Source organism: Trachypithecus francoisi, unplaced genomic scaffold (assembly GCF_009764315.1).
Source record: "Trachypithecus francoisi isolate TF-2019V2 unplaced genomic scaffold, Tfra_2.0 Lachesis_group12, whole genome shotgun sequence".
In the NCBI taxonomy this organism is placed as follows: domain Eukaryota; kingdom Metazoa; phylum Chordata; class Mammalia; order Primates; family Cercopithecidae; genus Trachypithecus; species Trachypithecus francoisi.
The window spans coordinates 16,059,322-16,072,403 of NW_022681457.1; the positions used below are offsets into that span (position 1 = coordinate 16,059,322).

At 52.8% G+C, this 13,082-nt stretch overlaps 1 protein-coding gene across 11 annotated transcripts in view; it reads left to right on the top strand.

Moving 5' to 3' along the window:
• CUNH19orf47 (chromosome unknown C19orf47 homolog) overlaps positions 1-11,365 on the top strand; it is a 28,043-nt gene extending 16,678 nt beyond the window's left edge. For 8 of the 11 annotated variants that reach the window (XM_033224989.1, XM_033224998.1, XM_033224994.1 and 5 more), the window contains 4 exons: positions 3,547-3,684; positions 5,603-5,755; positions 8,353-8,423; positions 10,056-11,365. In XM_033224989.1, the coding sequence (XP_033080880.1) occupies positions 3,547-3,684; positions 5,603-5,755; positions 8,353-8,423; positions 10,056-10,550 (857 nt within the window). In that variant the 3' untranslated portion in view covers positions 10,551-11,365. The remainder of the gene's footprint in view (positions 1-3,546; positions 3,685-5,602; positions 5,756-8,352; positions 8,424-10,055) is intronic. The other 3 variants (XM_033224991.1, XM_033224990.1, XM_033224996.1) reach the window with 3 other exon arrangements.
• The last annotated feature ends 1,717 nt before the right edge of the window (positions 11,366-13,082 follow it).

A 13,082-nucleotide genomic window follows, 5' to 3' on the forward strand; every position in this document is an offset into this window, starting at 1 on the left:
TGTTGGGATTACAGCTGTTAGCCACCGTACCCGGCCGATACCTTTTTTAAAAGTAAACTTTTAAATTTTAATATACACATTAGCTTTCCTTTGCTGATAAATAAGCCGCCCAAAACTGTACTTTAAAACACAGACATGTATTTTCATTTTTTGAGATGGGAGTCTCGCTGTGTTGCCCAGGCTGGAGTGTAGTGGTGCAATCATAGCTCACTGTAGCCTCAAAGTCCTGGACTCAAGTGATCCTCCCGCCTCAGACTCCTGAATAACTGGGATTACACACACAAGCCACTATGCCTTGCTAAAGCATGAGTGTTTATTTCTCATGATTTTATGGATTGTCTGGTCAGTTCTGCTCTAGGCCAGCTCAGCTGATTTTAATGGTCACCTGGCAGCTAGGTTGAAGCTGGTTGATGGCCGTATTCACATATCTGATGGTTGTCCTGATGTTATCTGGGCCCAGAGGGTGACTTGGCTGTGTCCATAATTATCTAGTTGGCTAGCCTGGGCTTGTTTACAGTGGTGGTTGCAGGGTTCCTAAAAGCAGCAAAAGAGGGCTAGCCCCAGTGTGCAAAGCACCTCTTAAGCCACTGCTTGCACAACATTTGCTCTCATCCTGTTGGCCAAAGCAAGTTACATGGAGAAGTCCAGAGTCATTGTGGGCAGGGCCTACCCAAAGATGTGAATGTAAAGAGGCTGAGCAAATTAGGGTTCGTTTCTGCAACGCTCCTCCATAACATACATTCAGAAAAGGGTTCCATCATAATAGTACAGTGGGTACCTTTCACAGACGGGACACTCATGTAGCCAGCACCCACATCCAGCAACAGAAACATGACTAGCCTGCCAGAATCCCCCCGTACCCTCTCCCAGCCACCACATCATCTCCAGGGTACCCACTACCCTGATCGCTAACAGCACACATTAGTTTTACCAGTCTTTCAAATCTTTGTAAGTGAAATTTTCAACTGGGTATGGTGGCCCATGCCTTTAATCCCAGCACTTTGGGAGGCCCAGATGGGAAGATCACTTGAAGCTAGGCGTTTGAGACCAGCCTGGGCAACATAGTGAGACCCTGTCTCTACAAAAATTAGTAAATTAGCTGTGGGAGGCTGAGGTGGGAGGATTGCTTGAGCCCAGGACTTTGAGGCTGCAGTGAGTTATGATGGCAACACTGTACTCCATCATCGTGGGCAACGGAGTGAAACCCTGTCTCAAAAAAAAAAAGAGGGCCGGGCGCGGTGGCTCACGCCTGTAATCCTAGCACTTTGGGAGGCCGAGGCGGGTGGATCACGAGGTTGGGAGATGGAGACAATCCTGGCTAACATGGTGAAACCCCGTCTCTACTAAAAATACACAAAAAAATTAGCCGGGCGTGGTGGCGGGCGCCTGTAATCCCAGCTACTCGGGAGGCTGAGGCAGGAGAATGAAGTGACGTGAACCCAGGAGGCAGAGCTTGCAGTGAGCAGAGATCGTGCCACTGCACTCCAGACAGGAGCGACAGAGCCAGACTCCGTCTAAAAAAAAAAAAAAAAGACGAGAGAAAATAAATGAAAATAAGTAAATGAGAAGGGGAAACAGGCAAAGAAGGAAAGGGGTGGGAAGAATGCTCCAAAAGCAACATTCCTGAGATCACTTTTACACACTTTAGAACATCGAATGTGTGTCTGTCAGGAGGGGGAAAGAGAACAGTTCTTTGTACTCTGATATCTTGACTGCAACTCAAATGCATCAGAGTAAAGACAGAGTTGGTTGCTTCACCGCCACCCAAATGGGGCTTGCCTGTCATGACAATAAAGCATCACATTCCTGACATCTTTTCAGCTGCACATTTCCCTCTGGGTACGGCCCGAGAGACAGGGCCCTCTTAACAGCTTGCTTTTTATAGCAGAAAATCCTGATCTTATTGCACTCAGCTAGGTAAAGAGTGTTGCGAATGAAGGCTCTCACAGGACAGATTCTACATAGCCAAAGAGTTTGCAGCCACTAGACATAAAGCCTCCCATCCAGACATCTCCCTTCTGAGAGATGTCTGAAGAAGCACTGGGGTATATCATTAACAGAGGAGAAAGAACAGGCCTGAAAACCAAGAACTGGCCGGTGCAGTGGCTCATGCCTGTAATCCCAGCACTTTGGGAGGCCGAGGCGGGCGGATCATGAGGTTGGGAGATCGAGACCATCCTGGCTAACACAGTGAAACCTCATCTCTACTAAAAATACAAAAAATTAGCCGGGCATGGTGGCGGGCAGCTGTAGTCCCAGCTATTTGGGAGACTGAGGCAGGAGAGTGCTGAGAACCCGGGAGGCGGAGCTTGCAGTGAGCCGAGATCGCGCCACTGCACTCCAGCTTGGGCCACAGAGTGAGACTCCGTCTCAAACAGCAACAACAACAACAACAACAAAAAACACCACCAAGAATTTGTTCCTGCAGAGAGGGAGGAGGTCTGATAGGGAGGGATCTGTCCTGGGACTTCTGGGTTCCAATAACATCCTGATGCCTGACCTGGGTGATGGGTACTTGGGGGTCACGTTTTGTTAAATGGTCTGTGATGGTTTAATGTAGTTTTCTTTTTTTTTTTTTTTTCTCTCCTTTTTTTGAGACTGGGTTTCTCTCTGTTGCCCAGGCTGGAGTGCAGTGGTGCGATCACAACTCACTGCAGCCTTGACCTCCTGGGCTCAAGTGATCTTCTTGCCTCAGCCTCCTGAGTAGCTGGGACTACAGGCACATGCCACTGCGCCTGGCTAATTTTTTTGTATTTTTGGTAGAGATGGGATTTTGCCATGTTGCCCAGGCTGGTCTTGAACTGGGTTCAAGTGATCCATCCACCTTGGCCTCCCAAAGTACAGGGATTACAGGCATGCACCCTTGTGCCTGTCCTCAGAAACCACTTTAGGCACTGGGATACAGCAGTAAACAGACACGGCCTCCTCATGGAGCTTGTGTTCTTGTGAGTGAGTTTACCAGTAAACAAATAGAGTTTAATGTCAAACAGTTGTAAGGGCTGTGAAGAAAATGAAAGTGGGTAAGGGTGATAGAGGTTGAGGAGGTGCTGTTTTTAATGGGGTAGTCAGGGAAGTTTTCTCTGAGGAGTTGCCATCAGAGAGGAGGCCTGAATGATGAGACGCAGCAATCCTGCTGTGCTCAGGGAACTGCATGCCAGGCAGAAGGAACAGCAGGGTCCCTGAGGAGGCACCTGCTTGCTGGGTGAGGAAGATCCTGGAGACCAGCATAGCTGAAGCAGCTCTGGGAGGGGCGAAGTGAACTCAGCATGAGGCTGGGTGACTGATGGGTGAGGTGTGATGGGAACTAGTGTGGTCTAGAGCCTCAGGAAAGACTCCCAGGGTAGGGAGGGAAGGGCTAGTTCCTGGGGAGATGCAGCCCACCCTGCCCCCAAGCATCCCCATCATGAGGACCGTGCAGCCACAGGTGACACCTGCTGACCTCATTGAGTCCCAAGCCTCACCTTCTCCATCCTGACCCTGAGATTGCTGGATTGAGGCCTGTCTTCCAGGCCCCAACTCCACTGGACTCTCCTTTTCTCCCCACAGCTGCCTCCCGAATGATCACCAACAGCCTGAACCATGACTCCCCACCCAGCACACCCCCCAGGCGCCCAGACACCAGCACCTCCAAGATCTCGGTCACTGTGTCCAACAAGATGGCAGCAAAGAGTGCCAAGGCCACTGGTGAGGGAACATGGGCGGATGGTAGGAGGAGCGAAGGGAACATGGATTGGTAGGAGGTGCTGGGGGTCATGCTTCCAATATTGTAAGGTGCTTTGAAGGCCACAAGGTATACAAAGCATTTGAACCTGAATCACCTCTGTAAACTTGGTCAAGTCGCCATACATCTGTGGGCCTCCCTTTCTACATCTGTAGCATGGGGGGTGGTAATACCCCACCCAGGAGGATGGACAGAAGCACCTGAGTTGGTGTGTTGAGGCATGTGTGCATTGCCTTCTCACTCAGGAGTTCAGGATTTGTGAACAAGTGTTCACCGAGCCCCCAGCTTGTGCCCAGCTTTGTGCCTGATGCCTGGGGTCAAAGGTAAAGAACCTCTTGCTTCCTCTTAGCAGCCAAGGGATCCTTGAAACCCTTCAGTCTGATCCTGTAACCCCCTGGGCTGTAATTCTCTGGGGCTCCCCATTATTCCAGTAATAAAGGGCATCTTCCCCACACGGTCTGTAGGGCCCTGCATCATGTGGATTCATCTCTTGCATCGCCCCACTTTGCATGCCTACTTGCTCCCCTCCAGCCTCCTTCCCATCATGGGGCCTTTGCCCCTGGTGACCGCTTGGCCTGAGCACTCTTCCTCCCCAGACTGCTCCATATTGGCCTCTGTCCTCCTCCAGGTCTCAGCTAGAGAGCTGGGAATGGGCCTGCAGTCCCTGGGCTCCCAGGCCTTTCCATCCACCATGCTCTTATGCCTTTGCTGGACCCATCCCCACAACAATGACTTCATGGTGTCATAAGGCAAATGTGGAAATTGAGGCCCAGGGCGCTTCATGTTTCTGACATCCACTGCCATCACGCCCCATGCACCTCCATCACAAAATCTCCCCTTCGTCCTGCAGGTTTGGAAATGCCTCACCCTCTTCTGGCCTTTGATTTGTGTGCCATGAGCAAAAAAGTTAAAATCAGGCTGATGTGGTGGCTCACGCCTGTAATCCCAGCACTATGAGAGGCTGAGGCAGGAGGATCACTTGAACCCAGGAACTCAAGACCAACCTGCACAAGATGACGAAACCCTGTCTCTACATTAAAAAAAAAAAAAAAAAATAGGCCGGGCGTGATTGGCTCACACCTGTAGAACCAGAACTTTGGAAGGCCAAGGCAGGTGCATCACCTGAGGTCAGGAGTTTGAGAGCAGCCTGACCAATGTGGTGAAACCCCATGTCTACCAAAAATACAAAAATTAGCTGGGCGTGGTGGCGCATGCCTGTAATCCCAGCTACTTGGGAGGCTGAGGCAGGAGAATCAAACTTAGGAGGTGGAGGTTGTAGTGAGCTGAGATCGTGCCATTGCACTCCAGACTGGGCAACAAGAATGAAAACTCGGTCTAAAAAAAAAAAAAGTTAAAATCAGTGTAACAAAGTATTGCGAAGATGGTGATACTGGGAGCAATTGGCTCTTTTAACCCTTACCACGTTTGGGGGGATTCATTTTTTAAATTGAGGTGTAACTTATGCACAATCCACCACTCATAAGTCTACATACAGCTCAAGTGCTTGTTGAAAAGTGAGTGCAGCCATAAAGCACTGCCTGCTTGGAGCTCTAGAACCTTTCCACCACCTAGCAGGTTCCCCATCCAAGGGGACGTGGGCTGGGCTGGGCCAGGAACCTGCTTGGAACAGGGACACAGCCACAGAAAGCCTGGGAGGCCTGCCACAGCCCGGGGACCTGGGGATTCTGAGCACCTTCTGTGACCTCATGTTGCACAGACCTGAGTTTCTCAGTGGTTCGGTCAGTGGTGATGTGGGTGGTTGGGAAGATAAGGGATTCCAGTCGTGAATGTGTGGAGATAAAGGATACCTAGTGTCCAGCCTCCATCCTGAGAGAACGTTTTATCTCAAAGAGTGCTGATACTCCTGCTTTATTCCCCCAGCAGCCCTGGCCTGCCGGGAGGAGGAGAGCCTGGCTGTTCCTGCCAAGCGGCGCCGGGTCACTGCTGAGATGGAGGGGAAGTACGTCATCAACATGCCCAAAGGCACCACACCCCGCACCCGCAAGATCCTGGAGCAGCAGCAGGCTGCAAAAGGTACTGCTGGCCTATCAGGGGCACACTTCCCTGTGGGGACCATGTCCGTCCCTCTGCATCACACAGGGCCCGTCATATCTTAAAGTGGCTGAGAAGCAGGCTTTAATGGGGATGCAGGAGCCATAGGCCAAGGGAATAGTGATGGTGGCCACAGAGGAGGGAAACACATCACCTCTGCCCTCTGATCCTGCAGTTAGTGTAGCTGGCCTCCTTGGCACCTCTTCCCTAAGGGGCAGGAGCGAGGATGGAGTGATAGCCTGCTGTAAAATGAGTGGCTGTGCTTGGCCAAGGGCAGTTATCCCAAAGTGGCACCATTACTATGAGCCAGAGGAGATGAGTGGAGATATAGTCCAAAGCTAGGCCTTGTGACTTGGAGTACAGAGATAATCTCTTGGCTGGGCGTGGTGATGCACACCAGTAATCCCAGCCCTTTGGGAGACTGAGGTGGGAAGATTGCTTGAGCCTAGGAGTTCAAGCGTGCCACATAGTGAGCCCCTGTCTCTATCAAAAAGGCTGGGTGCAGTGGCCCATGCCTGTAACTCCAGCACTTTCAGATGATGCAGAAACATATTCAGTAAAAACAAACTCTTTTCCCTCACTCCCATATCCCCGTCTCTTGTTAACCTTTCCAGACCAGCATCTATGTACGTACATATACACATATATAGGCAGTTTTTTGTTTTTTAGTTTTAGTTTTTATTTTCTTGAGACAGAGTCTCACTTCATCACCCAGGCTGGGTTACGGTGAGTGGCACCTTGTCGACTCACTCCAGTCTCCTCAACCTCCCAGGTTCAAGTAGTCCTGCCTCAGCCTCCCAGTAGCTGGGACTACAGGCACATGCCACCACGCCCGCCTAATTTTTGTATTTTTTGTAGAGACGGGATTTTGCCATGTTGCCCAGTCTGGTCTCGAACTCCTGAGTTCAAGTGATCTGCCTGCTTCACCTTTCCAAATTGCTAGGATTACAAGTGTGAGTCATTGCACTCAGCCTAGTTTTTCCTTTTTAAACACAAATAGTATTTGTGTTTAAAATCTAAGTATTGTTTTACAACTTTTTTTTTTTTTTTGAAACAGAGTCTTGCTCTGTTACCCAGGCTGGAGTGCAGTGGCACAATCTCGGCTCACTGCAACTTCCACTTCCTGGATTCAAGCGATTCTCCTGCCTCAATCTCCCAAGAAGCTGGGATTACAGGTGCGCGCCACCATGCCTGGCTAATTTTTATATTTTTAGTAGAGATGGAGTTTCATCATGTTGGCCAGGCTGGTCTCAAACTCCTGACCTTGGGTGATCCACCTGCCTTGGCCTCCCAAAGTGCTGGAATTACAGGCGTGAGCTACTGTGCCTGGACTTAACTTTTCTTTTCTTTTTTTTTTCTTTTTTTTTGAGACAGAGTCTTGCTCTGTTGCCTGGGCTGGAGTGCTGTGATACAAACACGGCTCACCGCAGCCTCGACCTCCTGGGTTCCTACCTTACCTCCCCAGTAGCAGGGACTATAGATTTGGGTCACCATGCCCAGCTAATTTTTAAATTCTGGTTTCTAACTCTTAGGCTCATATGATCTGCCCACCACTGCCTCCCACCGTGTTGGGATTACAGACATAAGCCACCACTCCTGACCTGTTCTATAACATTTTTGTTCATATATATATATATATATATATATATTTAGAGATGAGGTCTCACTGTATTACCCAGGTTGTTCTCAAACTCCTGGGCTCAGGTGATCCACCTGCCTCAGCCTCCCAAAGGGATTACAGGTACACCTTGCCACGCCTGGCCCATGTTCTGTAACTTTTTTGTTGAGATCTTCTCATATTAATGCAGGTAGATCTTCTTCATTCTTTTTTTTTTTTTTTTTTTTTTTTTTTTTTGAGACGGAGTCTTGCTCTGTCGCCGGGGCTGGAGTGCAGTGGCCGGATCTCAGCTCACTGCAAGCTCCGCCTCCCGGGTTCATGCCATTCTCCTGCCTCAGCCTCCCGAGTAGCTGGGACTACAGACGCCCGCCACCTCGCCCGGCTAGTTTTTTGTATTATTTTAGTAGAGACGGGGTTTCACAGTGTTCGCCAGGATGGTCTCGATCTCCTGACCTCGTGATCCGCCCGTCTCGGCCTCCCAAAGTGCTGGGATTACAGGCTTGAGCCACCGCGCCCGGCCCATTCTTTTTTTAATGGTGGTTTATTTCCAGAGTATTTATATACCATAATTTAGTAACCATTCTACTGATGGCTATTAGGTTATAATTTAGGGGAGGAGGCACTACTGCTCGTCGGATTCTCTCAGAGGTCCCTGACCCCAAGAAGTGAAAGGAACATGCAGGGACTAAGAACTCTTCCTGTGCACATAATTCATGAGCTAGTGCTGAGGTGTAGGGAATCTGCCAGTTGTAGCTGGTCTTTCCCACATTTGACTCGAGCCAGATAGGGCTGGGTTAAGGTCAGTGTGAGCCAACAGTGTAGACATAACACCCAACTCAGCACGGTCTGGCCCTGCCTGTCCCAGAGCTACTGGTGTCTGGGCTGCCTTGGTATCTGTACAGAGCTCAGCCTAGGCCTGGCCCACCAGGCTCTCTCCCTGATGGCTTCACTTCCCTCCCAGGTCTCCACAGGACGTCTGTGTTTGACCGCCTCGGCGCTGAGACCAAGGCAGACACCACAACGGGGAGTAAAGTGAGTGGGGATGGGGGAGCGATCCTGGGCATGCGAGCTCTTGTCTTCCCTGAGCGGTGCTCCTGACTCTTAACACGTCTCGACCTCACTCAGCCCAGGGCCATCTAACCTTCCTTTCTAGCCTCAGTTCCTGGCTTTGCACTGCCGGCTTTCCTATCTGTCTTCTGCCCTGGCTTCTCTCCCAATTTCCAGCCCTGGGGGTCCAGTGACTCCTGGATGCCTCCCACCCACCATGTCCCCAACTGGTCTTAGCGTCTTTCCCCAAGTTAGTCCTCTCCTGGGCCTCCATCTGAGGGCTGCCTGCCCTCCCCATTGCAGTCTGTCAGTGAATCTGATGACTCTACTCTTCTCTCCCTCCTCTGCCACCTCTCCCTGTCCGGATAGGACGATAGCCTCCTGAATGGTCTCGCACAGCTACCATGGACCCCAGCCCCCTATCCCCACAGCAGCAGTGTGTGCGGCCCACAGGACAGGGCCTGTCCCCCAACTGGAAGCCCTGCAGAGGCTTTTCACTGTGCCCATGATGCAGCCTGCACTTCCTGCCACGGCCTGCAGTTCCACAGGCCCCAGGCATGGTGTGTAGTTCAGAGTACACCCTGAAGCCCACAGGGGCCTGACTGTGTGACTTTGGCCATGTCACTTAGGTCCTTTGTACTTCCGCCTCCTCATCTGTATAGACCCACCTCCAACGACGGCTGTAGGGTTAAGATCATCCCTGCATGGTGCTGGGGTGTGTGGTGCCTGTTGGTGAACTATTGCAGAGCTCCCCAGCTGTGTTTTCTGCCTGCCAGTGTCCTGCTCCACAGGGTGCAGCAACTCTGGCTTGCTCACTTCCAAGAATCTTACCATGAGGAGGATGAGAACACTCGGGATCATGTGGCTGGAAGTTCCAGCCCTATGAAGAACTGGGCACATAGTGAGTGCTCAATACATAGGATTATGCTTCCTGCCTTCAGGGCAAAGTGCATGCTCTTTTCTTTGCTAATTCATCTTGGAGGGCCTGGCTTCAAAGTTGGTGCCTCAGGGAAAGTTCCTCTGGACTGATGAGGAGCTACCCCTATCTTCTGCCCTCCAGCTCTCCTTCTCCGTCTAGAAGGCGTTACTGTTGTTCTTGCAGAATTATTTGTATCATTTCTGATGCCAAGCCTGTCTTCCCCACTGGACTGTGAGCCCCATGAGGGCAGAGCTGAGGCTGTCTTGGTCATCACTGTGTTCCTAGCACTGCCGGCCTAGGACCAGGTACAATATAGAGTTGGGACTCAAAATACCTGTGGAGTGAATGACCAGATTAATCTCTCCACTCCACTCATGCCCACCTACTGACCTTGCAAATGACCTTCCCTTTGTGCGGCATTCCCATCCTCTTCCCTCTTTATTAGACCCACTTCCAGCTCAGATGTCCCCTCTCTCAGGGAGCCCTCCCTGAACTTCTAGGAAGGTCAGGTACTTCCTCTGGGCTCCTCCAGTCCCCTGGACTCCCCACTTCGTGGCTCTCGCCACTATCTGGGGTGTCAGTGATGGGTGTGTCTCCCAACTGTGAGTCCCAGGAGGCCAGGCACAGAGGAAGCAGCTCTCCATGAATGTGTGTTGAGTGACTCAGTGACTCATTCATCCTGTCTCTGACCTCCACAGCCCACAGGAGTCTTCAGCCGCCTGGGGGCCACCCCAGAAACGGACGAGGATCTGGCTTGGGACAGCGACAATGACAGCAGCAGCTCTGTCTTGCAGTATGCCGGGGTCCTGAAGAAGCTAGGACGGGGCCCAGCCAAGGCCAGTCCCCAGCCAGCACTGACTGTCAAAGCCAAGGCCACGAGCTCAGCGACAACGGCCGCTGCCCCGACACTGCGGCGCCTGGCGCTTTCCTCACGGTCCGGGCTTGAGAGGAAGCCGGAGTCCTTGTCTAAAGTCAGCATCATCAAGAGACTGGGCGCAGCTACCCTTGTGCCCGAGGCCCAGGACAGCCAGGTCACCAGCACCAAGAGTAAGTCCTCAGCCGAAGTCAAGGTCACCATTAAGAGGACTCTGGTGGGGTCCCGGGGGAGCAGCTCCAGCGAGGGCCTTGGTGCCCAGATGGACCACGCGGGCACTGTGAGCGTGTTCAAAAGACTGGGCCGCAGGACCTTCTAGCCCATGTGTGGGCGGGGTGCAGGCAGCAGAGCCCGTGGGCATCTGCCCTGGCCGCCCCAGGCTCCTGGCTTCATCACGCCTCCCACCAGCTCCTGGATGACACAGCTTGTCTCCCTCGTTCTCTAGAGCTAGGCCCGAGCATTTGGGGGATCACCCCATTTCTCCTAGCCTGGGATGGTCGTCGCAGCTGGCCTGGCCCGCTCCAGGACTCCCCTTCTCTCATGTCCTCTCTGCTTTCTTCTCTGGCTATGGCCTTGGCAGAACCCACTTTTCTACCTCTCCCAAGTGCCAGGGGCCCTCTTCCTCTCCTATATTCCCCTTCCTCCCCCGAGCACAGTCTGCTGCCTCAGACCCCAGCTTATCAGCCCTCCCTATCCCCCTCAACTGAGAGGGTGTCACCTGGAGGGCCTCCCTTCCCCCACTCCCCACTGACCTCCCTCACTCCTCTGCGCCTCTGCTGTGACTTCTCTCTCTCCCTGTCTTCACTCTGTTCATTTCTTTTCTGTTTTCTGTCCCTGTGGCAAGGCCCGACTGTCCGCTGCGTCCTGCCCGACCCTCCTGTACCTCCGGCCTCCCAGCGGCCCCCTCGTCGGCGGTGGCGTCGAGCCTGTTGAGACTGTTAGCCGCCCTCCACTCTCAGGCTGGAGGGACCTCTCCAGACCCTGGGCTGCGGCCGAGGCGCATCCGTTTCCCTGCCCTGGGCGTCTTTGTCTCTGAAAGTCTATGGCGGGTGGTGGGCAAGGGGCACTGAGAAGGGAGGCCAGTGCCTAGAGTGAAGACAGCTGCTGTTTTAATATATTTTTGTGACTTTCAAATCATTTCCCCCCCTCCTTCAGGGTGAGTTGCAGGACTGTTTCACACTATGCGCAGTGTGGGCTGGGGGTGCTGGCAAAGGGTTGGGCTGTGTCTCTAAAGGTCAGGCTTCCTGCACACACGTGGCCCATATCCGTGCTGCAAGCCCTGAGTCGAGGGGAGTAATGGCCACAGTCACCATTCAGTTAGGCCGCCCCCAACCCCAATAAGCCGTAGTGGTTCTTTCTTCACTCTGTCCCCTCCCCCCATGAATTTCACCTGCCTCTGCCACTCTGCCTGTTGGCATCTTTCCAAATGATGGGCTCCGTTTGTGAGACCACAAATTTCCACTGGTTTGGTCGCTCACCCCTCCCTGCTGCACAGCGCCCCTGAGCCAGGCCTGTCCTAGGAGCTGGTAGCAGGCAGTGAGCAGGGCCTCTCCAGGGATGGGGTGTAGGTAAAGCGGTGGTGCTGGCCAAGGAATCCGAGGAGTGGGAGAAAGTGGCCAGGGCCACTTCAGGGGTTGGGGACAGGAAGGCCTTTCAGAAGAGGTGACGTGGAGGCTGAGCTGGGAATGTGGCTTCATGAAGTTCAGGAGGAGAGCTTTCAGGCAGATGGACAGTCGGGGCAGAGGTGCTGAGGTGGGAAAATGAACAGGAAGAAGGCTGATGGCTGTGAGTGAGGGCGGGTCCTGTGTCCAGCACGAGGCAGAGGTGGGTGGGCAGGAGCTAGGTGGCTGGGGACATCGTGACCAAGGAGGAGGAATGTGCACAGTGACCCAGGAGTGCTGGATCGGGAGGATTTGGAGCTGGGGTGTGCTGAGCTGAGTTTGGTTTAGGATCATCGCTCTGGATTCTGTGAGGAGAAGGAATGGCTGGGAGGGCTGGGGCGGTTGCCACTGCAGCAGTCCGGGCAGGAAGCCAGGGCGGCTGTGTGAGGGCGTGGCAGTGGGAGCAGGGAGGAGGGCTGCTTGGGCTGCTTAGGGTGTGTTTGGAGGAAGAGCTGTGGGATGTGCTGATGTGTTGGAAGTTGGGGCCAGAGAAGATGAGAATCACAGGGCCTGCCTAAATATTAGACCTGAGCATCTGGGGGAACAGCTGCTAACAGAGAAGGGGAGACAGGAGGAAGGAGCAGGTCAAGGAGGAGGGAGCTGTGTTCTGACCACATTGTGCCTTTTAGGGTCCACGCTGGGGCTCAGGGGGACACCTGGACTGGGGGTTCATGGCTGCTGACAGTGTGCAGGGTACAGCTGGAATCAAAGCCAAGGGCCTTGGTTGAGCGTAGTGGCTCATGCTTGTCATTCCAGGACTTTGGGAGGCCGAGGCGGGTGGATCACGAGGTCAGGAGTTCGAGACCAGCCTGGCCAAGATGGTGAAACCCCGTCTCTACTAAAAATACAAAAATTAACCGGGTGTGGTGGCAGATGCCTGTAATCCCAGCTACTTAGGAGGCTGAGGCAGAGAATCGCTTGAACTCGGGAGGCAGAGGTTGCAATGAGTTGAGATCGTGCCACTGCACTCCAGCCTAGGCAACAAGAGCGAGACTCCATCTAAAAAAAAAAAAAAAAGCCAAGGGCCTGGTAATACCAGCTGGAAAGGGAACATAGAAATTGGAGGGGACCCAGGATGGAATATGGGGCCCTTTCCCTGTTTAGAGAACAGGATCTGACAAAAAGAGACAGCCTAGGAAAGGTCAGGGGGTTGGAGGAGAACTAATGAGAGAGCAGGTAAAGATGAGACT